General features: G+C 41.6%; 1 protein-coding gene across 1 annotated transcript in view; it reads left to right on the plus strand.

Annotated features, from left to right (window-relative positions):
- The first annotated feature begins 312 nt into the window (after window positions 1-312).
- The window catches only part of RBM26 (RNA binding motif protein 26), a 103,138-nt gene continuing 77,512 nt past the window's right edge, over window positions 313-25,938 (plus strand). The window contains exons 1-5 of the mRNA XM_008178530.4: window positions 313-756; window positions 18,427-18,545; window positions 22,803-22,939; window positions 23,895-23,983; window positions 24,902-25,119. Of these exons, the coding sequence (XP_008176752.2) occupies window positions 686-756; window positions 18,427-18,545; window positions 22,803-22,939; window positions 23,895-23,983; window positions 24,902-25,119 (634 nt within the window). The 5' untranslated portion in view covers window positions 313-685. The remainder of the gene's footprint in view (window positions 757-18,426; window positions 18,546-22,802; window positions 22,940-23,894; window positions 23,984-24,901; window positions 25,120-25,938) is intronic.

Below are 25,938 nucleotides of genomic sequence, written 5' to 3' on the forward strand. Positions count from 1 at the left end.
TCCCTCTCACAGCTTCCTAGCCCCCCCCCCCCATGGCTCTGTGCACTTGTGTCTATCATTGTCGTCCTCTCCCCACCCCACTCGCCCAATGTGTCCTGATCTTTTACTCTTGCGATCTGGGCACCCTAGGCGCTGGGCAGCTAGACCCCAGCGGCAGCGCCTGACACCAATGAAATTCAACCTCCCCTGCCGTTCTCCCCCTGAGTGGCCGCGAAGCGCCACACGACGGCTCCCGCTCGGATCCCTCACTCTCGCCCCGCCCCTCTGCAATCCCAGCGCCCTCTCTTTCCTCGCGAGGTTTTTATATTCTCGCGACATTTCAGGGCCGCCATCTTACCTGTTCGTGTTGCGGCTACGGGGGAGGGGCAGGGGCCGCGCGTTTGGGAGCCACGATCCGTCCGTTGGTACTTCGTTTGCCCGGGATTTTCCCCGTGTGGTCGGGATCTTCGGGGCTGTTGCGCCGAGCTCTCCGGGGAGGCTGCGGCGAGAGCGGGGACCCGCAGAGCGCGGCCCGCCGGGTTCCGAGCTCTCCGCGGCGTCGGGCCCCTGTCCCGTCCCCGGGGATCTAGACAGAGCCGGGCAGGCAGTTCGGGCGAGGGGCGCGGAGGACCCGGGACCCGGCCTGCGGGCGGGGCGGAACCGCCGCTGCTGCTGCCAGGGAGGCGGGGGGCCCGGGCCGCTCTGGATGGTGGCGAAAATGATCATAGAAAACTTCGAGGCGCTGAAATCCTGGCTCAGCAAAACCTTGGAGCCCATGTGAGTAACCGGGGTAACCCCTCCCCCGGGACACCGCTCCCCCCCATAGAGCCCGTGTGAGTAACCGGGGTAATCCTCTTCCCCCCCCCCCCTCTCCCCGGGACACCGCTCTCTCTAGAGCCTGTGTGAGTAACTGGGGTAACCCGCTGGGATAATACCCTTCCTTTCTCCTCAGAGCCTGTGAGAGTAACCAGGGTGACATCCTCTCTATAACAGTCCATGGGGGTAACTGGGTAAACCCTGCAGCACTCCGCACCCCTCCCATATAGAGCCTGTGGGAATTACTGGGATAAACCTCCTAAAACACCCCCATCCCCCTCCGCTGAGCCTCTGTGCTTTGACAAATGCTCATCGGGTTTTAAGGGCTCTAAGTATAAGAGATGTGGGCTGAAAGCTCTTAGATGGAGGATAATTCTTTAGGCAGCACAGTACCACAGGCAGCAACTTAAGTGTAGAAAATAATTAGAAATGTTTCACCAGAGTTAAGATTTGTTATTTTTATTTTTGAGTTATGTTTTTCAGGAAGCTTAATTTTTAATTTAGGATTGGTTAAAAACTAGCTTTGAGTTATTTTGTGTGTGAACATCCCTAAAAAAGGGGCAAAAGTCTTTGCTGGAGAAATGGTGCATAATTATAGTATGAGGCACTGTATTATATTTCTTATATGCACATAGAGGGAATTGCTGGAAGTCCTCTGAGGACTAGTGGCACTCAAGTGGGCGGCTACTCTATGTCCACAACACACATGTAGTCGTAGTAGCAGCTGCTGAATTGTGTTACCTCAAGCTTTAGCCTGTACTCCTTGACAAACCATCCAACTGGAACTGAAATTACCACCACATGGTAATTAAGAGGCTATGTGTATGGAAAGAACTCAAGTTAAAGGTAATCAAGTTATAATTCAAGTTAATTTTGCGATGAAGACACACTCTTAGATAGACCTACAGGACTATCTAGTTATGCCAAAACTGTGGAGCTGCCAATTCAGATGGTGCAAACGAGTTTTAGTCATCCTAGCTGCCAAAAAAAACCAAAAAACCCATCCCTCATAGCCCTGGGCTGTGTTGTAGGCAATATGAAGGTGGAACTCTTAGGACATGTCTACACTACAGACTTATGTCAGTATAACTACGCTGCTCAGGGGTGTGAAAAATCCACACCCACTTCTCCCGTCAACATAGCTACCACTTCTCATGGTGGTGGATCAACTACTCTTACAGGAGAAGCTCTCCATCAGGGTAGCACATCTTCACTTAAACACTGCCCGTACAAGTGAAAGTGACCCAATAAAAGAAATATTTTTATTAAAGCTAATGCTAAAATCATATAATACACAGGTTGAGAAAAGAGGGTCTGTGCATCTGGATATAGTGCTTGGATTATCCACAAATACAAAGGACTTCCAGCAATTCCCTCCGTGTGCCCAGAAAGGACAGAAGTTCTCCCACAATTCACTGGGGAAGAATTCATAGCGCCTCTCAGCTTATGCAGTGCAAAGACTGTACCATGAGATATCCTCCTAGAAGTCTTAGTGTCACACATGAATGAGTGTAGTGCCAATGTGTACACAGCAGCTCCAGTGTTGTTTCCCGGTGTGGCTGCTCTCACTCAAACTGGACTAATGAGGGGATTAACTTGGACATAGATAAATGGAGCTAACTATAGTGCAAACATACCCTGTGGTTAATGCAGCCTGTCTCCACCTGCTTATGAACTACAGCACCTCCTGGTCTTTGTAATGGAAATACTGTGTCCCCGTCCCTGCCATATCTCCTACACAGGGCTTGCAAAGGGGCCTTCAGAAGACAACCTTAGGTCAGACATTTGCAGTTCCTGTGGTTGGGGAGTCTCCTCCCTGGCCATATCTCTGGCTTTTAAAGCCCCTTTGTGCCACTCCAACCTATTCATTTTTTGTAAAGGGGCTGAAGTGTAGGCGAGGATCTCATCATTAGTGTTTAACATCCACTAGAACCAAGTTCTGGTTTAGCAAAGGTCTAAGCAATTTTTATAGCATAAATATGCCGTGTTTTAATTACCTTCTTGTAAATAAAAATTAATTAAAATATTCTGTTGGCACATTGACTTTCCTCCGTACATGGTTTAAAACTCCCAGATATTTAATTTTTTTTTTCTTTTGGTTTTGGATCTTTGTGCAGGCTTACTTGGGTTGCTAGTTCAGATTTATAGAAAAAGTTTACTGTTCAAAATGTGAATTAAAGTAGAGTTTATATGCCATAAGGGCATAGCCTCATAAAAATGGAAAGTGTTCCTTTCTCTGTGCTATGGGATTATGGTATTGTAACTACTTACTACAAAGAGAATAAAAAACAAATTGTTTAAACACCATTTCTAACTAATATATATAATTCTTTTATTTACAACATTTCATGGCAAAGAATCTGTCAAAGCACTCTGACCATTCATTATTAGTCTCTAAACAGACTTTCCTTCTTTCCATCATTTTACTGTCGTCCAATTCTATTTTGCTAGCTTTTCTCAATTAACTGTACTCAAATCCTTGCTCAGTCCCAACTCTTTTGTAAATTTGTAAATTAGGTGAGTGCTGTGGTCTGCCCCACTCTGTTGCTTAATAGAATTAGCAAGCCAACTGTTTAATGACCGTTAAGGTTGTGGCAGAATACCACCCAAAACATTAAAAGATTGGACAATCTTAAATTGAAAGACTTGTGCATCCTTTCTACCTTTGTATTACTACTATGCTAATAATTAACATTATCATCTAACTCTAAAATGCCTCGAAGCTTTCGTTTCAATCTCTGATAGATACCGAAAAGCGGTATGTACCCCAACTTCATCAAACTTGCATTGTAACACAGGGGTCGGCAACCTTTCAGAAGTGGTGTGCCAAGTCTTCATTTGTTCACTCTAATTTAAGGTTTCGCATGCCAGTAATACATTTTAACGTTTTTAGAAGGTCTCTTTCTATAAGTCTATAATATATAACTAAACTATTGTTGTATGGAAAGTAAATAAGGTTTTTAAAATGTTTAAGAAGCTTCATTTAAAATTAAATTTAAATGCAGAGCCCCCCCGGACCGGTGGCCAGGACCCAGGCGGGCAGTGTGAGTGCCACTGAAAATCAGCATTCATGCATGCCTACCCCTGTTCTAATGTAAACAGTGAATTTATATCAATACTCGCAACAGATCAGCACATTTGACTGTCTCAAGGCTTGTCTATACTTGCCTCTGTAGTGCTTCAGTGTAGGTAATCCACCAGATTATCTACACTGGCGGTAGCCAGATCGGCAGAGAAGTTTGTCTGTTGACCTAATGCTGGCACGGGGCCTTAGGTTGTCTTAACTACATTGCTCAAGTGTGTGGATTTTTCACACTGCTGAGTGACGTAGCACTTTTTAGTGTAGACCAGGCCTCATACCCTGTAACGTTGGAAAATTACTCTACATTAACGCTGGACTTTACTGGAGTGTGTCATGCTGCAGTCTTAACTTCCATTAAACATAGTTTTTGTTTGTTAATTTCCCGGTTTTATATACCTCTTTTGTGCACCTCAGTGGACAGCTCTCTAGCATCAGGAAAAAGGGAGCTGTACCTACTTGGGAATCAGGGAGAAACTGCTGAAGCTACTGCTTGTTTCCCCTCCTAAAGAGTGAGAGTGGCTGTGAAGTGATTTAATAAATTCTTTGTTTATAACACTTCATTTCCATTTAAAAGTTTACTGAAAGTGAGCACAACAAGAACAGCCCTGCACTTGAGCATTGACAACATAACTTGTCAATTGGAGGGAACCTTTGTGAAAGAATCTATCATTGCTCTTATCCCAAAACACACTCATGGATATCTGGAAATTGGATACAACTAAGGCTAGGTCTACACTACCCGCCTGAATCGGCGGGTAGAAATCGACCTCTCGAGGATCGATTTATCGCGTCCCGTCGGGACGCGACAATCGATCCCCTAATCGACGCTCTTACTCCACCAGCGGAGGTGGGAGTAAGCGCCGTCGACAGGAAGCCGCGGAGGTCGATTTTGCCGCGGTCCTCACAGCGGGGTAAGTCGGCTGCGATATGTCGAATTCAGCTACGCTATTCACGTAGCTGAATTTGCGTATCTTAAATTGACTCCCCCCTGTAGTGTAGATGTAGCCTAAGAGTGGTTGCAGCAGCAGGTTGGGTGGTCCTGCATTACACCAGCAGGTCTACCAATATGCCGCCGCCCCCACACTTTTCCAGTATGATGCATACCTCTCTTACATTCCAAGATACCAATGTGGGACATCTGCAGGTGTCATCTTGGCTGAAACTGGGGTTTGAAACCATGATCGCCAAAGATAAAAGCATGCATCTTTACAGTGTGTTAGAGCCAGACTCTTAAGCTGAGAGCCACCACAGGAGTCTCATCCTCTGTGGACTGGGCACAGAGTGGTATGCATAACACATACTCTGACAAGTGAGCCACTTTGTAGACCAGCCACTGTGGGAAGATTGATACACGTTTCTAGTGTGTTACACAGATATTTAGCAGTAGAATATTGCTGATCAGGAACCCCAGATTCTATCATTGGCTCTGGGAAAGTGTAGGACTTACAGTGGTTATAGAGGTAGGTTAACTGAAACTGCTTTAGTGACTTTGAAAGAAAATCTGGTGCATTGGGATAAGATTGGCTTTTTCATGTGAGAGACCTGGGTTCTTATGTAACCTCTTTGATGCGGTATGAATCAGCATTCATGTCACGCTCCCCATCAGTTCCTGGCCTGGATCAAGGAAACTAATGATCCATCCAGCAGACCAGTCCTGATCATGGGCCACCTTGAGGCATGTTGCGCCTACGCTAAGAAGACTAATTTAAAAAATAATGGGGACTGTTCAGTAGCTGTTCCTTTTTTTCCCCTGAGTTGAGGTTCTTGACCGTAGTCAATAATAAACAGAGTGAATTACATTGGAATGTTTAAAAAGTTACCTCTATAATACAGGGGTATTTGGTGAAGGAATCCGTCGGTCTCTTCCCCTACTTTCCTAAGTGAATGACAGTGTTCGTGCTGTGTTGACAAAAGAAAATTAGGTTCAGTTTGGCAGATGTTTTCCATGGTGGCTAAAAAGCTTAATATTTTGTAAACAAACATTACTTATGTATAACTAATTCTAGGAGTTGGCACAAGGAGCAACAGTGTGGCCTGGTGGTCAGGTCCCAGAATGTTAGATTTCTTGCAGAAGGTACAAGAAAAGTGAGATAATCCAGTGAAAAATTGCCCCAAGAGGTGGCTTTCAAAGTCCTATTATTCTTGCTGTATCAATTTGTTTTTTATCAAAGCATCATAAATTTAAACAGTATCCAAAGTTTATATTCTGGTTTTAGTTTTTGCCATTTCCATGAGATCTTAACGAAATAAAGGTTGAGCGCTCCTGTTAAAAATGAACTTTGTACCACCTACTGATGCACCTTAATAACAGGTTTCCCTAAGTGCTGCAAGAACAAAATCAGGTAGATGAAGTTAAGGGGAAAATGAGGGTGCTGAAATTTTGACCAACAGATGAAAACTATTGATGTTCATATATTCAAATCTTGGGCAAATCTGAGATTACATTAGGCATGAATAATTTAATGAAGTGATGATCTATAGTACTCACAGGCTGTGGAATTCAGAGGTGTTGACAGTTCTGTGAGGTTAAAGGCTGATGGTGACCCAATACCCCTCTCCTTTACAGGTAGCAGCTGCAGTCTGAGCTGGGAACTGAGAAAACATTCTTTCCATCTAAATGTTTCAGGCTTTTCTTCATGTAATGACTTAAATAGTAGCTTAAATGTTTCAGCTTAATATGTACATTGGCAGTTTCTACGTCCTTGCCTCCCTCCATGCTTTGCCAGGTTAGAAAAAATTTGCTTGAGAAATAAAGTTACAAAGGAATTAGAACAGTGCATTGTTCATTCTGCGCAAGTACAGAATTAATCTCCCCTGCAGACTTTTTTTTACCCCTGCAGAAAATAGATTCTGCTGTGGAGGTGCTGCAATTACACCTTTCACCCACCAGGGGCTTCTGTGGCACCAGAAGAAAGGGGGTAGCAGGCTAAGGGTTGGAGCAGGCAGCTATGAAAAGGGAGGGAGCAGATGCTGCTTTCCTCACAGCACCTTGTTCGCAGGACCAGGTGAGGGTGTGTGTGTGTGGAGGGGAATGGACAGAGTGGGACACATGGGGCTGGTGGGGTGTGTGTGTGTGTGTCACGTAGACTGGGGTTCAAAAGGGCTAGTGGGAGGGGACAGAGAGGGGCAGAGGAGCTAGTGGGGTGACAGCTTTGAGCCAGGGGCTGAATGGGAGTGCAAAGACACATAGGGATGGGGAGAAGGAAGGGTGCAGGGACACACAGGGACAGGAGTAGATGTGCTTGACTGATTGGGAGAGGCTAGAGGGTCAGCCAGGATCTGCATGGGGGAGGCTCTCCAGCTCCGTAACAATCCCCTGCTCAAGCCTCCTCCCCTCCCCCCCCAAAAACCAAACAAACCTGTTCTATACTTCTTCCACCCACACCCAACCATCTTCCAGGTTCACTCCCAGGCTCCTTCCAAACAATTACTTCGCTCTCCCTCAGCTCCTCCTTTACCCCTGACTCCCCAAAGCCTTTGCACTGCTTCTGAGTACAGAATACTTTTCTGTATTGTAGTTTAAATGAGTTATTACTCAGAGTTGTGTATTAATATGCTTAGTAAAGAATCTATTTGTCAAAAATCATTTCCTGAATCTTTTTTGTAGTCTGTATTGTTACAGAGATAGCTGCTGAAAGCTATTTTGAAATAAATGATCAAAATAATTGAAACTGGTGTGATTCTATTGTATTATTTTGACAAAATTTGCAGAATTTTAAAATATTGAGCGCATTTTTTAAAATTTTTTTGGCACAGAATTCCCCCAGGAGTAGTTACTGTCTGTAACAACTTTAAACGTTCATCAACTGTATCCCCTTTTGTTGTAATAGTATAATCTAGACTTGGCATAACTGTTTTAATGGATGCATGTTTCATAGAATTATAGAAATGTGGGCTGGAAGGGACCTCAAGAGGTCATTATTCCAGCCACCTTCATTGAGGCAGGACCAAGTATACCTAGACCATCCCTGGCAGGTGTCCAACCTGTTCTTAAATCTCCAATGACGGGATTCTACAGTCTCCTTTATAAGCCTATTCCAGTGCTTAACTATCTTTATTGTTAGAAATTTTTCCTAATATTTAATCTAAATCTCCCTTGCTGCAGATTAAAGTGATGACTTCTTGTCCTATCATCTGTGGAGGTGGAGAACAATTGATCGCTGTCTTCTTTATAACAGTCCTTAATATATTTGAAGACGCTTATTAGTCTCACCTCAGTTTTCTTTTTTCAAGACTAAACATGCCCATTTTTATTAAATGAATCTCTATAACAGAACCATTTATCGCTCTTGACCCTTCCTGCGTCCTGGCCAGTCCTCTCTAATTCCCTGAATTGTTTCCCTCACACCTTGCCTTAAGAATGCATTAAAGGGGCTCAACAGTCTGGTGGTCTTCCTATGGGGTCTTGGTGCCTACATATTCATAGTTTGTTTGCTGTGGGGCTTAGATTCCTGAAAGTTTGCAGTTTGCTGTATCCAGTCCAACAGAGGTTGCCAGACATGTTGGTCCCTTTCTGATGTATTCATTTTAAAATCAAGATTGGATATCCTTATAAAAGTTTTGTTTTAGTTCAGTGTTTCTCAGCCTTTTTAGGTTTGAGATAGGGATGTAAGAGTTTAACCGGTTAACCTATAAGCTTGATGTTTATTGGTTTCTGGTAACGATTAAACTCCGCCCAGGGTCTCCCACCTCCAGTTGCCAGTTATGACTCACCAGTTGAGAAACCATAGTCTAATTCAACCACAGATTATTGGATTCAGGGCAAGAATTATTGGGAAAAGCTTTGCTGACCTGTTCTACAAGATATCGGACTAGATGATCATAATGCTCCCTTCTGGCCTTGAAATTTTTATATCTGAGAACCTGTATTTGTGTTTTGGTGAAGTAAGGCAGGATCATTTGAATTCTGTGGCATGTTGAGTCCAAAATTTGTGGTAAGAGTCTGGATTCTGTAACAGTTTGTTAAAAATTGAGTATTAGTGAAAGTAATATGAACATGAATAATGCAGTCCAGTGTCCTGTATTTTGATAACTGAATTTATTTCACATTTTCCCCAAATTTTTAGTTTTTGGTATGCTGCAGCAAGTTCTGTACTAGCAGTATTTAACTGCAATGTAGGAACTATCAGAGGAAACCTGGAGATTTTGGTAAATGGGTAAAGGACAGATAAGGCTTTTGTCACCTGGAAGGACAGAGGAAGCATTTTGGTATTGTGGTTAAACTGTTACTTGGATGCTTCTGAAATGATTAGCAGTGAAATAGTTAAGTGCTAACATTAAATAGTCCTTTTTAGGTTTCAGAGTTCACAGTCCAGTGAAATCAATGGAACAGTTATATCTTTTAGAGCTATTGCTCCATGGTGTCTGCAGACTTGGGGAGAGATTACTGCATGGTTTATGCTTGGTTCAAATTTTCAAAGTAACTTAGCTTTGTTACCCATAAGGGCTAAAAATACAATTAAAAAAAAATTAAATTTTAGGCCTGGTCTACACTTGAAACTTTTGCCAATATAGCAGTGTTGGTTAGGGGTGGTGGTGTTATTTTGGCAACATTTCTATACAGGTAAAATCCCTTACTGTAGATGCAGTAATTCTAACATAAAAGTGCTTTCACTGGTATAGTTTATTTCACTTGAAGTATATGTTCTGGCAAAAGAACTTTCTTGCTGGAATAAGCTTTCTCTCTACTAGGAAGGTTTGCTGGTTGTCTGACAGGGTGGGCTGGCACCTGAAAAAGGGAGCGAGGGCCAGGGCACCTGTAACAGATTACCTGCTGGCTATTTCATGTCTTGAACAGTACTGCTAAAACTAAGTATTCAAAAACAGTGGGGTCAGGTCCCCAAAAATCATGGCTAAATTAATTTTTTTTAAACATTGGGCTTGTTATTTACCTTTGGTTTTTGAGTCTTTAGGGTACACTTGAGACACATTTTTCAGCTTTTCACTGCCACCATGAGAGCTAGAAAGTTACTTAAAAAAAATAAAAATTGAAGCCGAGATGTTCACATTATGTCTTTGCTCCAGGAGCTGGAGCTTTAAGAAGAAAAAATATCTCAAGAATTGCAATAAAAATTTCAGGAAGTCAGAGGCAGCAGAGCTTTTAAGCCTCTTAGACTGAACATAAGAATGGCCATACTGGGCCAGACCAAAGGTCCATCTAGCCCAGTATCCTGTCTACCGACAGTGGCCAATACCAGGTGTCCCAGAGGGAGTGAACCTAACAGGTAATGATCAAGTGATCTTTCTCCTGCCATCCATATCCACCCTCTGACAAACAGAGTCTAGGGACACCATTCCTTACCCATCATGGCTAATAGCGATTAATGGACTTAGCCTCCATGAATTTATCTAGTTCTCTTTTAAACCCTGTTATAGTCCTAGCCTTCACAACCTCCTCAGGCAAGGAGTTCCACAGGTTGACTGTGCGCTGTGAAGAAGAACTTCCTTTTATTTGTTTTAAACCTGCTGCCCATGAATTTCATTTGGTGGCCCCTAGTTCTTATATTATGGGAACACGTAAATAACTTTTCCTTATTCATTTTCTCCACTCCACTCATGATTTTATAAACCTCTATCGTATCCCCCCTTAGTCTCCTCTTTTCCAAGCTGAAAAGTCCTAGCCTCTTTAATCTCTCCTCATATAGAACCCGTTCCAAACCCCTAATCATTTTAGTTGCCCTTCTCTGAACCTTTTCTAAATCCAATATATCTTTTTTGAGATGAGGACACCACATCTGTATGCAGCATTCAAGCTGTGGGCGTACCATGGATTTATATAAAGGCAATAAGATATTCTCCGTCTTATTCTCTATCCCTTTTTGAATGATTCCTAACATCCTGTTTGCTTTTTTGATTGCTGCTGCACACTGCGTGGATGTCTTCAGAGAACTATCCACAATGACTCCCAAGATCTCTTTCCTGATTAGTTATAGCTAAATTAGCCCCCATCTTATTATATGTATAGTTGGGGTTATTTTTTCCAATGTGTGCATTACTTTACATTTATCCACATTAAATTTCATTTGCCATTTTGTTGCCCAATCACTTAGTTTTGTGAGATCTTTTAACTATCTTGAGCAGTTTAGTATCATCTGCAAACTTTGCCACCTCACTGTTTACCACTTTTTCCAGATGGTTTATGAATAAGTTGAATAGGATTGGTCCTAGGACTGACCCTTGGGGAACACCACTAGTTACCCCTCTCCATTCTGAAAATTTACCATTTATTCCTACCCTTTGTTCCCTGTCTTTTAACCAGCTCTCAGTCCATGAAAGGATCTTCCCTCTTATCCCATGACAACTTAATTTATGTAAGAGCCTTTGGTGAGAGACCTTGTCAAAGGCTTTCTGGAAATCTAAGTACACTATGTCCACTGGATTGTCCTTGTCCACATGTTTGTTGACCCCTTCAAAGAACTCTAATAGATTAGTAAGACATGATTTCCCTTTACAGAAACCATGTTGACTTTTGCTCAACCATTTATGTTCTTCTATGTGTCTGACAATTTTATTCTTTACTATTGTTTCAACTAATTTGCTCGGTACTGACGTTAGATTTACCGGTCTGTAATTGCCGGGATCACCTCTAGAGCCCTTTTTAAATATTGGTGTTACATTAGCTATCTTCCAGTCATTGGGTACAGAAGCTGATTTAAAGGAGAGGGTACAAACCATAGTTAATAGTTCCACAATTTCACATTTGTGTTCTTTCAGAACTCTTGGGTGAATGCCATCTGGTCCCGGTGACTTGTTACTGTTTAGTTTATCAATTAATTCCAAAACCTCCTCTAGTGACACTTCAGTCTGTGACAAATCTGAGGAATTGTCACACCTACAAAGGATTGCTCAGGTTTGGGAATCTCCCTAACATTGTCAGCCGTGAAGACTGAAGCAAAGAATTCATTTAGTTTCTCCGCAATTACTTTATCATCTTTTAAGTGCTCCTTTTGTATCTCGATAGTCCAGGGATCCCCACTGGTTGTTTAGCAGGCTTCCTGCTTTTGATGTACTTAAAAAACACTGAGGGTAGGTCTACACTACCAGGTAGTTCGGCGGCAAGCAAATCGAACTTCTGGGTTCGACTTACCGCGTCTTGTCTGGACGAGATAAGTATAACCCGGAAGTGCTCGCTGTCGACTGCGGTACTCCAGCTCGGTGAGAGGATTACCGCGAAGTCGACGGGGGAGCCTGCCTGCTGCGTCTGGACCGAGGTAAGTTCGAACTAAGGTACTTCGAACTTCAGCTACGTTATTCACGTAGCTGAAGTTGCGTACCTTAGTTCAAATTGGGGGGTTAGTGTAGACCAGGCCTGAGTTTCTAGTTTTGCTCTCTTCCCCTTTAAGCTTCTTCTTTTGGTGCATGTGTATTTTATTTATTTAAATAAAACCAAGAAAATTTCATAAACAAAACCAATAAAAAAGTTGTGTAGTGAAAAACTTAAGTCAGCAATATAACAGTTAATTGGGAGTGTAGTGGTAACACTCCTTATGTATGTACAGTACATTACATTCTAATTATGTGATCATATACAATTTCTTATAGATTGTTTTGCATCCTAAAACATGTTCTTGTATTTTAAAAAAATATGTAAGAATTGCCATACTGGGTCAGACCGGTAGCCCAATATCGTATCTTCCGGCAGTGGCCGGTACCAGATGGTTCAGAGGGAATGAACAGAATGGCAATTATTGAGTGAGCCACCCCTTGTCATCCAGTCCCAGCTTCTGGCATTCAAGAGGGGACACCCAGACTCTGGGGTTGTGTCCCTGACCATCTTGGCTAATAGCCATTGATGGACCCATCGTCTATGAACTTATCTAACTCTTTTTTTGAACCCAGTTATATTTTTGGCCTTCACAGCATTCCCTGGCAATTAGTTTCACAGGTTGACTGTGTTGTGTGAAGAAGTACTTCCTTATGTTTGTTTTAAACCTGTTGCCTATTAATTTCATTGGGGACCCATTTTTTGTGTGTTTTGTGAAGAGGTAAATAGCACTTTCCTATTCACTTTCTTCACACCATGATTTTATAGATCTATATCATATCCCCCATTAGTTGTCTCTTTTCCAAGCTGAACAGTCTGTCTTTTTAGTCTCTCCTTGTATGGAAGCTGTTCCATACTCCTAATATTTTTTGTTGCCCTTCCCTGTTTTCCAATTCTAATGTATCTTTTTTGATATGGGGTGACCACATCTGCACGCAGTATTCAAGATGTGGCCATACCATGGATTTATATAGAGGCAATAGGATATTTTCTGTCTTATTATCTATCCCTTTCTTAATGATTCCCAACCTTCTGATAGCTTTCTTGACTACCGCTGCACATTGAGTGGATGTTTTCAGAGAACTATCCACAATGACTCCAAGATCTCTTTCTTGAGTGGTAACAGCTAATTTAGACCCCCCATCATTTTATATATATAGTTGGGATTATGTTTTCCAATGTGAATTACTTTGCATTTTGTTATCGACTTATGAGAGGACCTTCCTTTTTATCCCATGACTGCTTAATTTACTTAAGAGCGTTTGTTGAGGGACCTTGTCTAAGGTTTTCTGGAAGTCCATGTACCCTACATTGACTGGGTCGCCCTTGTCCACCTGCTTGTTGACACCTTCAGAGAATTGTAATAGATTAGTGAGGCATGATTTCCCTTTACAGAAGCTGTGTTGACTCTCTCACAATCTACTCTGATAATTCTCCTCTTTACTATTGTTTCAACCAGTTGCATGGCACAGAAGTTAGGCTTACCAGCCTGTACTTGCCAGGATCGCCTCTGGAGCTTTTTAAAAAAAATCAATGTTACATTGAGTATCCACCAGTCATCTGGTACAGAGGCTGTTTTAAGGAACAGGTTACATACCACTGTCAGTAGTTTTGCAATTTCATATTTGAGTTCCTTCAGAACTTTTAGATGAATAACATCTGGTCTGGGTGACTTATTACTGATTAATTTATCAGTTTGTTCCAAAACCACCTCTATTGATACCTCAGTCTGGGACAGTTCCTCAGCTTTATCTCCTAAAAAGAATGGCTTAGATCTGGGAATCTTCCCTCACATCCTCTGCAATGGATGTGAGGATCCAAAGAATTAACGTCTCCACAATGTTCTTGTCTTCCTTGAGTGGTCCTTTAGCAACTCGATTTTTCAGTGGCCCCACTGATTGTTTGGCAGGCTTTCTGCTTCTGATATACTTTAAAAAAAAGTGCCATTGGTTTTTGTGTCTTTTGCTAGTTGCTCTTCAAATTTTAACTGCTAAGTCACTCACTTTATATGCCATTTTTGGAAAAATGTCTGTCTTGTAAAACTAAATATATAAAAATTAAAGTTATTTCATCTTCTCTAATTCTATGTAAAAATGTTGTAACTTTATTAAGACTAGTGAGGATAGGTACTATTAAAGATTTTTTTAAAAATATTGTGGTGTGTTCCATATAATCGCTAGACAGTTATTTCTCTTAGGAGTAACTGGCATACACCTTTTGAAGAGGGAGGGACAAAAATCTTGCTTATATGTGAAGTGACATTATTAAAATTGCATTAAGGAACATTAAAATATTAATCTTGCAAAGTCAAGCACTCCAAAGGTAGGAAATACTAGAATTGAGAGTGCTTCGGGAAACTGCATCTCCACCACTAGACTCCTCATTTGTGTTAGGCCCACAAAGATCAGTTCTCCCTTTGGCCCTATTCAACATATGGATGCAGCCACTAGGTGAAATGGTCAGGTGATGTGGACTCAAGTGTCAGCAATGTGCAGATGAGATACAGTTCTACTTATTTCTCACCATTACTCCTGAGGGCATTCTGCCCTAAAAAATTTAAAATTCTGCACACAATATTTTAAAATTCTGCAAATTTTATTTGTTAAATAAATGTGCAGGCTCCAGCATGGCATTGGGGAGCATAGGATACTGGCTGCACAGAGGTGGGAGGTTACTGTGCAGCTCCCCCCTCCCAGGACATGGACTCACTGGTGAGGCTGCACCCAACCCTGACACAGCGCAAGTACTATGCCTGCCCCAGAAACACCCCAGAACCCTGCCCCTCCATTCCAGGTGTACCAGGTGTGGGCAAGCAGGCTCAGCAAAGCAGCATCCAAATGTGGGGGGAATCCAGATGTGGGTTGAGAGGGTTCTGTGTGGGGCAGTCTGGGTGTAGGCAGTTCAGTGGGGGATTTGGGTGCGGGGGAATCTGCATGCACAGGGGCTTGTTGGGGAGGTTCTGGGTGCAACGGTAATGGACTCTGCAGGGGGATCCACGTGAAGGTTGTTGGAGCTCAGTGGGAGGGGTCTGAGTGTGGGTGGGGATAGAGCTCAGCAGGGGGGTCTGGATGTGGGGGGCTCAGTGGGTGGTCCAGATGCTGGGGGAGCAGGGCTCAGTAGGGTTGGGATCCAGGTGCAGCTGTTTGGGGCTCAGTAGGGTGGGGATTTCCAAAGGGGTCTGCACCGCTGTTTGAAACTTTTTAGGTGTCCGCAAATGAAAAAAAGGTTGAAAACCACTGCTGTACTGTATACATGTTTCCCCTTGGTGAAAGGATGAGAGAGCAAACAATAAATCACAGATGTTAGTCAACTCACTTAATATAATACTGGACAATGCTCATATCCTACAGTGATGTCTGGTATAAGAACCTACATATCTTAGGCCTTGGCTACACTTACCCGCTAGTTCGGCGGCTGGCAATCAAACTTCTGGGTTCGACTTATCGCGTCTAGTCTGGACGCGATAAGTCGAACCCGGAAGTGCTCGCCGTCGACTGCGGTACTCCAGCTCGGCGAGAGGAGTACCGCGGAGTCGACGGGGGAGCCTGCCTGCCGAGTGTGGACCAAGGTAAGTTCGAACTAAGGTACTTCGAACTTCAGCTACGTTATTCACGTAGCTGAAGTTGCGTACCTTAGTTCGAATTAGGGGGGTAGTGTAGACCTGGCCTTAGAGTCTTAATTCAGCCCCATTGTGCGTATGCATTATGATAGCCTTACCCAATGTCATATAGAAAGTTTATGGTCAAGCCTGGAAAACTATTAAACTATCCCAAATGCCAAGCCAGATGTTTAACACAAGGGCATCTCTTCTTAATCACTGTCTATCCATTGAATGAAGACGAGTTCTGTAGGACAAATAGTATGTGATAATGTAAATAAAGACTGCATCATTGTGCATATGCATTGAGGGTACTGAATTAAATTTGCAGGAGCATCTTTAATTTTTGCATTTCCCAATTTTTGAGTGCTTGATCATGTAACTCTAGCATCATTATTTTAGCTTAAGCTTTATGTATTTCCTTGTTTTTTTTTTAAATTAAAAAAACAAAACAAAACACAGATTTCATCATGTGGAACCATATTGACATCCCTTCCTCCACAGGTCATCCCTCCTGCCAAATTTCAAGTCCCTGCTCTAAAACATGAGGGCCCTAGAGCATCTCAAAGAAACAGCTGAAAGAATTTTTTAATACTGACAATTTATTTTTCTCTAACCTCCTTCTTGGAAACAGATTAGCTGGGTTTGTGGTTTTTGTTTTTTGTTTTTTGTTTTTGTTTTTTTTGCTGTGTCTTTAAAATATGTATATAAAATCCACCTGATGTAGAGACTTGGCTGGGCTGGACATCGTGTGCGGATATCACAAGCTGGGAGGAGCAAGCCACCAACTGACCCCACTGGCATCACATCCTCCCAGCAGGCAGTGACCTGCTTTGAGGAGAAGTGTCCTGCCCTCGAAGCTGAAAAGAGAGAAGGAAGGAAAAAGAAATAACTTTCTCCCAGAAGGCAGCTGGCTGACCAGGAAATGTCTGTACCTACAGTGGGCGGATCTGTGTTTTCCAGGATTGAACTCCTGAGTTATCTCAGGACCCATATGTAAATCTGTGGTAGAGATCATTCTCAAATTGAGGGATCGCTGCTGCTGCTGATCTACACTGGAGGTTAGGTCAGCTTACCAACATTGCTCGGGGTGTGGATCTTTCAACGTAGCTGTGTCAATCTAACATATTTAGTATAGACCTGGCCTTTGAGTGCTTTACTTGAAGGCCTGAACTTTTATCCTTTGTAGCCTTTGCATTAATGTTTTTGATTATTTTTGGCTCAGTGCTTCAATGCTTTTCCTTGAAAACTCCCCCCCCCTCTGGCATTTTGAGCTTTCATTGAAACTTGAACACACTTGAACACCTCATTTCTCCCATGTGTTGGTGCACTTGCCTTTATGTAGTAATGGTGTATGAACACTGTTTACAGGGGTTTTGAAAACAGAGTTTTAGCCAACTCAGTCTGTTACCAAATACATGACAAAATAAGACTAGCTAAAGTGCTAGAAAATATAGGGTAGGGGTTCTCAAATGTATGTATAATGTAGATAATTTTAATACAGTCTTGTGGTGCCCCATTCTACCCATTTGTGATTATGCAGATCATCTCTCTTCCCATTCACTATTTGACTTTCCCTGTGGCAACTTCAGGAATTCCTACATGAAAAAGTAGGGGAGTTTATTGTGTTTTTAGTTTCTTTTAAGGCCATTTAGCAGCTGGAAAAAGTTCTGGTACAATGTTAACTGACTAATTATGCACATTGCTACCAAGAGCTTTATGGTCTACAGTTTGAGAACTTCTGCTCTAGGGAACAATCCTCCTTTGGCAATGTGATGGAACTAAAGGATGTTAGAATACAAAGAATCTCTCCTGCTTTAACTTGCTACTCAAGACAACATTTCTGTCTTCCTTACATTTGAAGAGGAGTGAATAGAACTTTTTTCACAGTGCCATTACTTAACTGACCCAAGATCTCAGTTAGGTGGGAGGTGTTCTCTCTGTAGCATTTTTAGCCCTTTTGGTATAGGGATCAAGAATAGGATACTAGATATCAAGGGTGAACTCCTGGCACTATTGAAGTCAATGGCAAAATTTCCTTTAACTTCAATAGCATCCATATTTCACCCCCCAAAATTAACCTTTACTTGTCATTACAATTCATGTTGCCTTCCTAATTATGCTATTACTATTTTTCACTTTAGTAACACTTCAACACTGATATCTAGATGGCAACAGGTCCAAAATAATGTTTGTGGTCAATGCTGAGGGGCAGTCTGTGTTTTGTAGAGCAGGTAGAAATAGCAGCTATAGTTAATATCCACATATCGCAGAAAAGTTTACACTAATCAGGTGTAAATTATTATCTCCTGCTGTAATCTTATGTTTTGAGATGAACTGCAACATGGTTATTAATATTTGTTGTCTACTGTGCATCGGTACAAACGTGGCAGAGATGTAATATACATTCACTTCATTTTTCTGTGAAGGAGGTTAAATGATATTATCTTCTTGTGTAGCGTAGGTAGATGAAGATGAATTGCTAATATCCAAAAGATTAGATATTTTAAGATAACTTTGGTGGGGTTTTTTGTGGCCCAATCTTATCATTTCCTATTGAAATTGATTGGAAGTTTAATTGACTTTAATAGCAGCAGAATTGAGCCCTAGATGTGTGTATTGTGCCAGGTTCGGGCAGTCTTGAGTTTTTTCATTACTGAATTCTATATTTTTATCAATTATTTACAGATGCGATGCAGATCCATCAGCCCTAGCTAAATACGTTCTTGCCTTGGTAAAGAAGGATAAAAGTGAGAAAGAGCTTAAGGCATTATGTGTTGATCAGCTGGATGTATTTCTTCAAAAGGGTAAGAAGTCTTCGCTGTGACTATAAAACTTCAGTGATTTGCTTTGCTTATTGATGTTTGTGTACTCAGCTTAATTTAGGATTAACTGCTATTTATCTTTTTTATGAGCCTTCGTTAAGTGCAGTTAATTCAGTTGCATGAAGAAAATAATTTATGAAATTTAACAAAAAACAGCAGTATTGTATGATATCAGTATAATATATATCCTGGGTACAGCTTAAATTTTCCACCAATTATGTAAATAAGGACACTAAAGTTTTTTATCATAATAGATATACTGGAACTGAGTATATATTTGGGAGTGTGAAATATATGTCCCTTTACCTTCCCCCCAAAATTAAACTTGAGATAACCTTGAGTGCATACATCACTAATTTTAGGGTAAATTGAGGTAAGGTTGTAGTAATTAAAACAGTTTGGAAATACAAGAAAGTCATAATGTTTAAATTTAAAAGAAACACAAACATTTTTGATTATGGCAGTGCCGTTATAAGACATTCAAATAACCTTAATTCTGTTCCTTCTCAGGACATGACTACAGAGGGCAACTCTGAGACAATCTTACTCACCCATTTCAGTTCTTTTAATTTGTCCAAGTTTTCATCCTTTGTACACTTATGTGCCAACCTTTTAGCCTCCGTTAAAGTCTCTCCTTAAACCAGACTTCTGTTTACCCATTCTTTTGTCAGTATGCTGTATGAGTTAGAAGGTAAGATCTTTGGGGTAGGGACTACGTCTTCCTCTTTGGTATACAATATGAGGGCATATTGTACTTACTGTACAATTAACAATAAGCCTTCTATTATTGCTTCCAAGTAGGCTGGTTGATCACTAAGATTACATCATTTTGGGGATCATATTTCCATTGTGTGTTTGGCAGCGTAAGCACACTGCCTACTCCCCCTCTTATTACGAAAATACTTCTGATTTGGAAAAAAAAAATAGCAGGAATACAAGGCTAGCTGTGTTAGTTGACAAGTCATCTTTAAAACTCCATTCCAAAATGTTTGTACCATGGACCATCTTACATGGAGATGGACTTCAGTGATTGTATACTTGCTAACATTTGGTAATAATTTCACCATGTTGACTCATAAACTTCAATGTTATGATCACCTAGTCTGGCGACCTGCACATTGCAGGCCACAGAACCTCACCCACTTCTGAAATGAACTCTTAACCTCTGGCTGAGTTACTGAAGTCCTCAAATCATGGTTTAAAGACTCCAAGTTACAGAGAATTCACCAATTACACTAGTTTAAACCTGCAAGTTTGACCTGTGCCCCATGCTGCCGAGCAAGGCAAAAAACCACCAGGGTCTCTGCCAGTCTGACCTTGGGGGAAATTCCTTCCTGACCCCAAATATGGCTGTCAGTTTGAATCTGAGCATGTGGGCAAGACCCACCAGACAGATACCTGAGAGAGAATTCTCTGTAGTAACTCAGAGCCCTCCACATCTAGTGTTCCGTCTCCAGCAGTTCGGGATTTTTGTTACTGACAGTTGGCAGTGGGCCACATGCCACTGTAGACAATCTCATCATTCCCCTCCATAAACTTATCAAGCTCAGTCTTGAAGCCAGTTAAGTTTTTTGTTCCCCTCCCCCCCCGCCCCCAAACTTCATTCCTCTGATGGCTTGTCTAATTTCAAGCCTAAACTTGTTGATGTCCAGTTTATAGAAGTTAGTTCTTATGTCCACATTGGCACCTAACTTAAATAACTCCTCTCCTTCCCTGGTATTTATCCCTCTGATGTATTTATAGAGAGCAATCATATCTTCCCTCAGCCTTCTTTTGGTCGGGCTAAACAAACCAAGCTCTTTGAGTCTCCTTTCTTAAGGTAGGTTTTCCATTCCTTGGATCATCCTAGTAGCCCTTCTCTGCACCTGTTCCAGTTTGAATTCATCTTTCTTAAACATGGGAAATCATAGTTGCACACAGTATTCCAGATGAGGTCTCACCAGTGCCTTGTATAACGGTACTAACACTTCCATATCTCTACTGGAAATACCTCACCTGATGCATCCTCAGACCGTATTAGCCTTTTTCATAGCCTCGTCACTTTGACGGCTTATAGTCATCCTGTGATTAACCAATACACCACCACCTCTCTTACTTTCGACTGATAAGTCCCTAGCTTTTAGCAAAAATTCTTGTTGTTAGTCCCTAAATGCATGACCTTGCACTTTGCATTATTAAACTTCATCCCATTTCTATTACGCCAGTTTACAAATCATCCAGATCTTCTTGTAAGATATTCCTTCCCGCAGCCCCCATTGGCCTGGAATGGCGAACCGTGGCCAGTTGGAGCTGCGATTGGACAAACCTGCGGACGCTGTAGGTAAACAAAACACCCTGGCCCGCCAGCGCTTTTCCCTGATGGGCCACATGCCAAAGGTTGCTGATCCCTGACATAGACCTACCTTTGACTAGTGATGGCATGATTTGCTGACCTTCCTCCTGTTCTTTGTGGCTGCAAGTCTTCTTATCTTTTATTCTCCCTTATAATCTTCTGCAGGTCATCCTGTATCCTCCTGTGGCTCTGAATTCTGGGTATCTCCATTGGCTCTTCCTTTTTTCTTACAGGACTAGCTGTTCTACTCTTCTTCCTTGCCCTCCTTCCTTCAGTTGCAGCCTGCTGTGCCCCTCCTTCATTATCCAACTCAGCAAACCTGTTCCTGAGCTCTATTTCTCCTTCACTAACTGATCTTTTCCTTTGCGTGTTTCTTGTCGTCACATGCTTCCACTGACCAATTTCCTCACCCACTAGTCTCCCCTCTGAGTTTTGCAGTCCAGTTTGCACATGCTAGTCTTGACTTTTCCTCTTACCTTTGCTCCATCATTACTCAAAACCCCTTCAAAACTCAATCATACTTTCCACCTGCGTCTCCAAGCCTCGAGTCTTCTCTTCCATGAGCTCTATCAAGCAGCACTTCATACAAACAAAGCTTTTTTCAGGTACCTGCTCTAGGATCATGTACATTCTGCAGCTTCCACATCCAATCATATTCATTGTCTCTTTCATGGCTTCAGTCACTACCACTGCTGCCACTGTACCTTTCATAGCCTTCCTTACTAAATTCCTGCCAAGGGGGAAAAATAAAAACCATCAAAGACCAAAACAAAATCAGAACACCACATACACCTCATTCCCAAACTCCCACTCAGACTCCCTGTTTACAGATCTGTTTGCTGCTCCTGAGCCACTGGCTGACTGTTTAGTTGCCTTTATAAGCCCCCTAACCATGGAAGCCCCGCCCCTAATCAGGGCTCTGCTTCTCTCACAGCACACTGCCCCCTACCAGCCTTGACAAAATGAACAAGGGGGGGGGGGGGGAGCCATACACACAACGCAGAAAAAGACACTACACCCACAAAAAACTCACTCACTGCCCCTAAAGACCAGAAGCTTGTTTCCTCCCTTCTCCAACAGAACTACCATTCAAACTCCCCTGTTTACAGCTCTATTTGCTACACCTGTGTCGCTGATCTTAAACCAGTTGTATTAAAGATCCACTTTTTAAAGTTTTTAATCGGAGTAAATGCCCTGGTGAAAAAATCATCTCTAAATGTTTTGCAGTGCCTTATTTAAAGTACCATGTGTATCTATGGTCCTATTAAAACCATATTTATGATCTTGATTGTATTTTCTTTGCCCCTTGGTTGTCCAGGAATGGAAGATATCCAAAACTGATCTTTAAATACATTTGCACTGCCTAAATTGTTCAGAATTTTAGAGTAATATGTTTTCTAGCAATTAAATGAAGGGAAAAAAAGCAGTCTGCTACATAAATTATCTCCATTTAAGTTAAATAACTTTCAACAATGCAGTTTATACTGTTATGAAACAATTCCTGGTGAGCTATATATTTGGAAGATTAATCAGTATCCATTATTTTCATTGCCAATAAAAGCATAATACACCTCACCCCTGATGTAACGCTGTCCTTGGGAGCCAAAAAATCTTACCGCATTATAGGTGAAACCGCGTTACATCGAACTTGCTTTTATCTGCTGGAGTGCGCAGCCCCACCCCCCTGGAGCACTGCTTTACCGCGTTATATCCGAATTCGTGTTATATCGGGTCACGTTATATCGGGGTAGAGGTGTACTTCTAACTAGTATTCAGTGGTTTGTAAATGTAAGCAAAGGGGAAGAGTTGCATTATATTTAAATGGACTGCAGAGGGTTGAAATAGCCAGCTATTAGAGGAATTCATTCATGAATTCTTGGTATCTTTGTTTTTCCCTTAATCTTTAGAGACCCAGATATTTGTTGAAAAACTTTTTGATGCTGTGAATACAAAGAGCTATCTACCTCCGCCAGAGCAGCCATCATCAGGAAGCCTAAAAGTTGAATTTTTTCAACACCAAGAAAAAGACATAAAAAAGGAAGAGGTAAGAATTTAAATCGTACTTTGCAGTGCAGTCTCTATCCCTGAACCTGTAGCAGTTTTACAAGATTCTTCCACGCTCTTTCTCCTTATCAGTTTCTTATCAACAACTTCCCCTTCTCAGTGCCAATTGGTGCTGCAGGAAGAGGAGCCTGAGCAGTAGCATTGTGATATCAAAGGTAGGTCAGCCAGTCATCACTAGACCTGTGCTAATTGGTTTTTTGGTTTGCTGTTAATTCCCTAATGAAACCAAAATTCATTTTGGGTTGACCTGAAAATGAATTTTTTAAAAACTTATAGCAAATCAAAAAGTAACACACACAAAAAAATTGTTTTGACCTGGAACAAAACCTTAAGCTCTAACACTCCTGCCTGCCTTGGTGTCTCTCCCTTTGACAGTACCCATTTTATAACAGTTATGACTAGGCAAAACTTTGCTACTCCCGAGTCAGACATAGTGTGGACACAGTGAAAGGGCAGATCTCCTAAACCTGTTCAATATAAGCATCTGATCTGAAACAGTTCCTGCTATTCCAGTCCCAAACCCTGTGCCTCTCAACTCTGTCCAACCACCTCAATCCTGACCTGCAGTGTTATTTCTGGACTCATTTCAAGCAATGGGATTGAAGTATGGAGATAAAATGGATGGAGTGTCACAATGTTCCGCTAAATGAGCATTGTGGGAGTCAGGCTTTTCTGGTGGTGTTCCAGTTTCCAGCTGTCATCAAAATAATAGGGTTCTCTTATTGATGCTCAGAACATTCCCTGAAATTTTGGAAAAAATTGGGCACAGTCTTAAAAAGTTATCATGTTTCAGAGATGCCATCGAGTTGAGTGTTAAGCCTCTCTTCACTTAGCCAAAACTGAATTTCAGATTCTTTTATTCTAGTTATGTCTGTTTAAAAAAGCCCTATGTGTTGTGCTTATCTTGGATTTCCTGTTTACACTTTAAAATCCAGATAATTAAAGAGGAAGAGAGAGAAAAAAAGTTTTCTAGAAGACTAAATCACAGTCCTCCTCAGTCAAGCTCTCGGTACCGAGAAACTAGGTAATTATAAACTTAGTTTGACTCTTGCATTATATCAAGAACCAATTGTGTTGGCTTAAATTTTGAAAGTTTTTTTTCTTTTGCAGTGCTGACATATCAAATGTTTTATTTTTCTGTAGTGATGTGCTTCTAAATGTTAATAGAGTACCTGTGAAGCAAGCACTTTTGTGGATTGCTTTTTTTATATGCAAACTTGAGATAAGTACAGTTTACAAGTAAAAATGAAGACTGTTCAGATTTTTATTAACTAAAAATCATCAGAACTCAATTTAAGAAATGTTTACAAAGCAGAGTTAAGTGTAAATGGTTGGTTATATTACAACATATAACCCATCTAATTTTGAAATGTAATCTGAATACTTTGTTTAATACAGCACTATCATTCTCTTCAGTATCTCTCAGTTGTTGTGATGCTGTTACCTTGGGGAAAATGCCCTACTGGGAAAATAAGGCCTGGCACAAAAGCAATATTTTACCCACATTTTCTTGATGTGGTGGTAGGCTTTTATACAACAAAAAAATTACACAATCAGATGATTGAACAGGTCTTTTTGGAAGAAAGGAGGACTGATAGTTAAAGATTTCATACTCTGTTAGAGGCATGCATTCAAAATGAATCAGAACTGCACAAAAGTCAATAACAAATGTAGCATCAGCTTCAGATGTGTATGTGCCAGTATTCTCTAGAAACAGGGCTTTTTAATACCTGCACTTATTACAGGTTTACATTACAGTGCAGAAAATTTCAATGTTTCATTTTCCTGTTTTAAGCACTTACAAATACTGGAAAAATTCTGTTCTTCGAGTATGATTTTTGATGAGATTTTAGTAGCCCTTACAAGGTTTGAGTTTACATTTTAAATTATCTTTTCAAAATGTTCTTATTTTTAAATAACGATTAACTCCCCAAATATTTAGAAGCCGCGAGGAAAGAAAAAAAGATGAACGTTCTCGCAAGAGAGATTATGATCGTAACCCCCCTAGAAGGGATTCATATAGAGACAGGTACAACAGAAGAAGAGGGCGGAGTCGGAGCTACAGCAGGAGTCGAAGCAGAAGTTGGAGTAAGGAACGATTGCGGGACCGGGATAGGGACAGGACCCGGAGCAGAAGTAGAAGCAGAACACGAAGCAGAGGTAGGTGTTTGTTAGTCTTTAAAAATATGGGTTGATGATCAGTATGAAAAACAATATTTATCTTGAAGTACAAAGGCTCTTTACTTAATAAACTTATCTACAAGACTGTAGGTCAAAATGTTAAAACTTGGGTGCCTAAAGATAGGTTTCATAATCTTATTTTAGGCACCAAGAATCCTGATTTTTTTCAGAGCTCTGATGTGCGTCAACAAATACAATATAAGTGAATGAGAGCTAGAGGAGTTCAGCACCTTTGACATTCAAGTTACTTTTATTTATGTGCCTAAATGGATTTAGGAACCTAATTTTTAGGCACTAGGTTTGGGAATTTTGGCCAGAGCACAGGTGCCCATTTTTCTGGGGGCCCCCAAATTGGCCAGGGCCCCTGCGTTAATCTGTCGGGACTAGCAGCTAGGAGCCTCCAGCTGAGGTGCTCCCAGCATCTTGGACCCACCTCCATCTCTGGGAATCTCCTCTAGCTTCAGGAAGCTTGGTGGCTGCTGCCTTCAGATCTGGGCTCTGAAGGCAGCACAGAAGTGAGGGTGGCAATCCTGTGTCATCTCCCTGCCCCCCAACAACAACTTTCAACTCCCCCTTCCCCCCTCCCCATTAATCCCATTTTGGGTTGGGACCCCCACGGTTACAGCACTCTGAAATGTCAGATGTAAATGTCTGAAATCGTGAAATTGACTAATTTTAAAACCCTCTGGCCGTGAAATTCACCAAAATGGTCCGTGAATTTGTTAGGGCCCTATGCTTTATAAAGCTCTAGGTGAAGTTCTGCCTTACAGTATTTGCGCATAAAACTCCCACTCCAAC

The sequence above is a fragment of the Chrysemys picta genome, chromosome 1, assembly GCF_011386835.1.
Source record: "Chrysemys picta bellii isolate R12L10 chromosome 1, ASM1138683v2, whole genome shotgun sequence".
NCBI classification, from domain to species: Eukaryota; Metazoa; Chordata; order Testudines; family Emydidae; genus Chrysemys; species Chrysemys picta.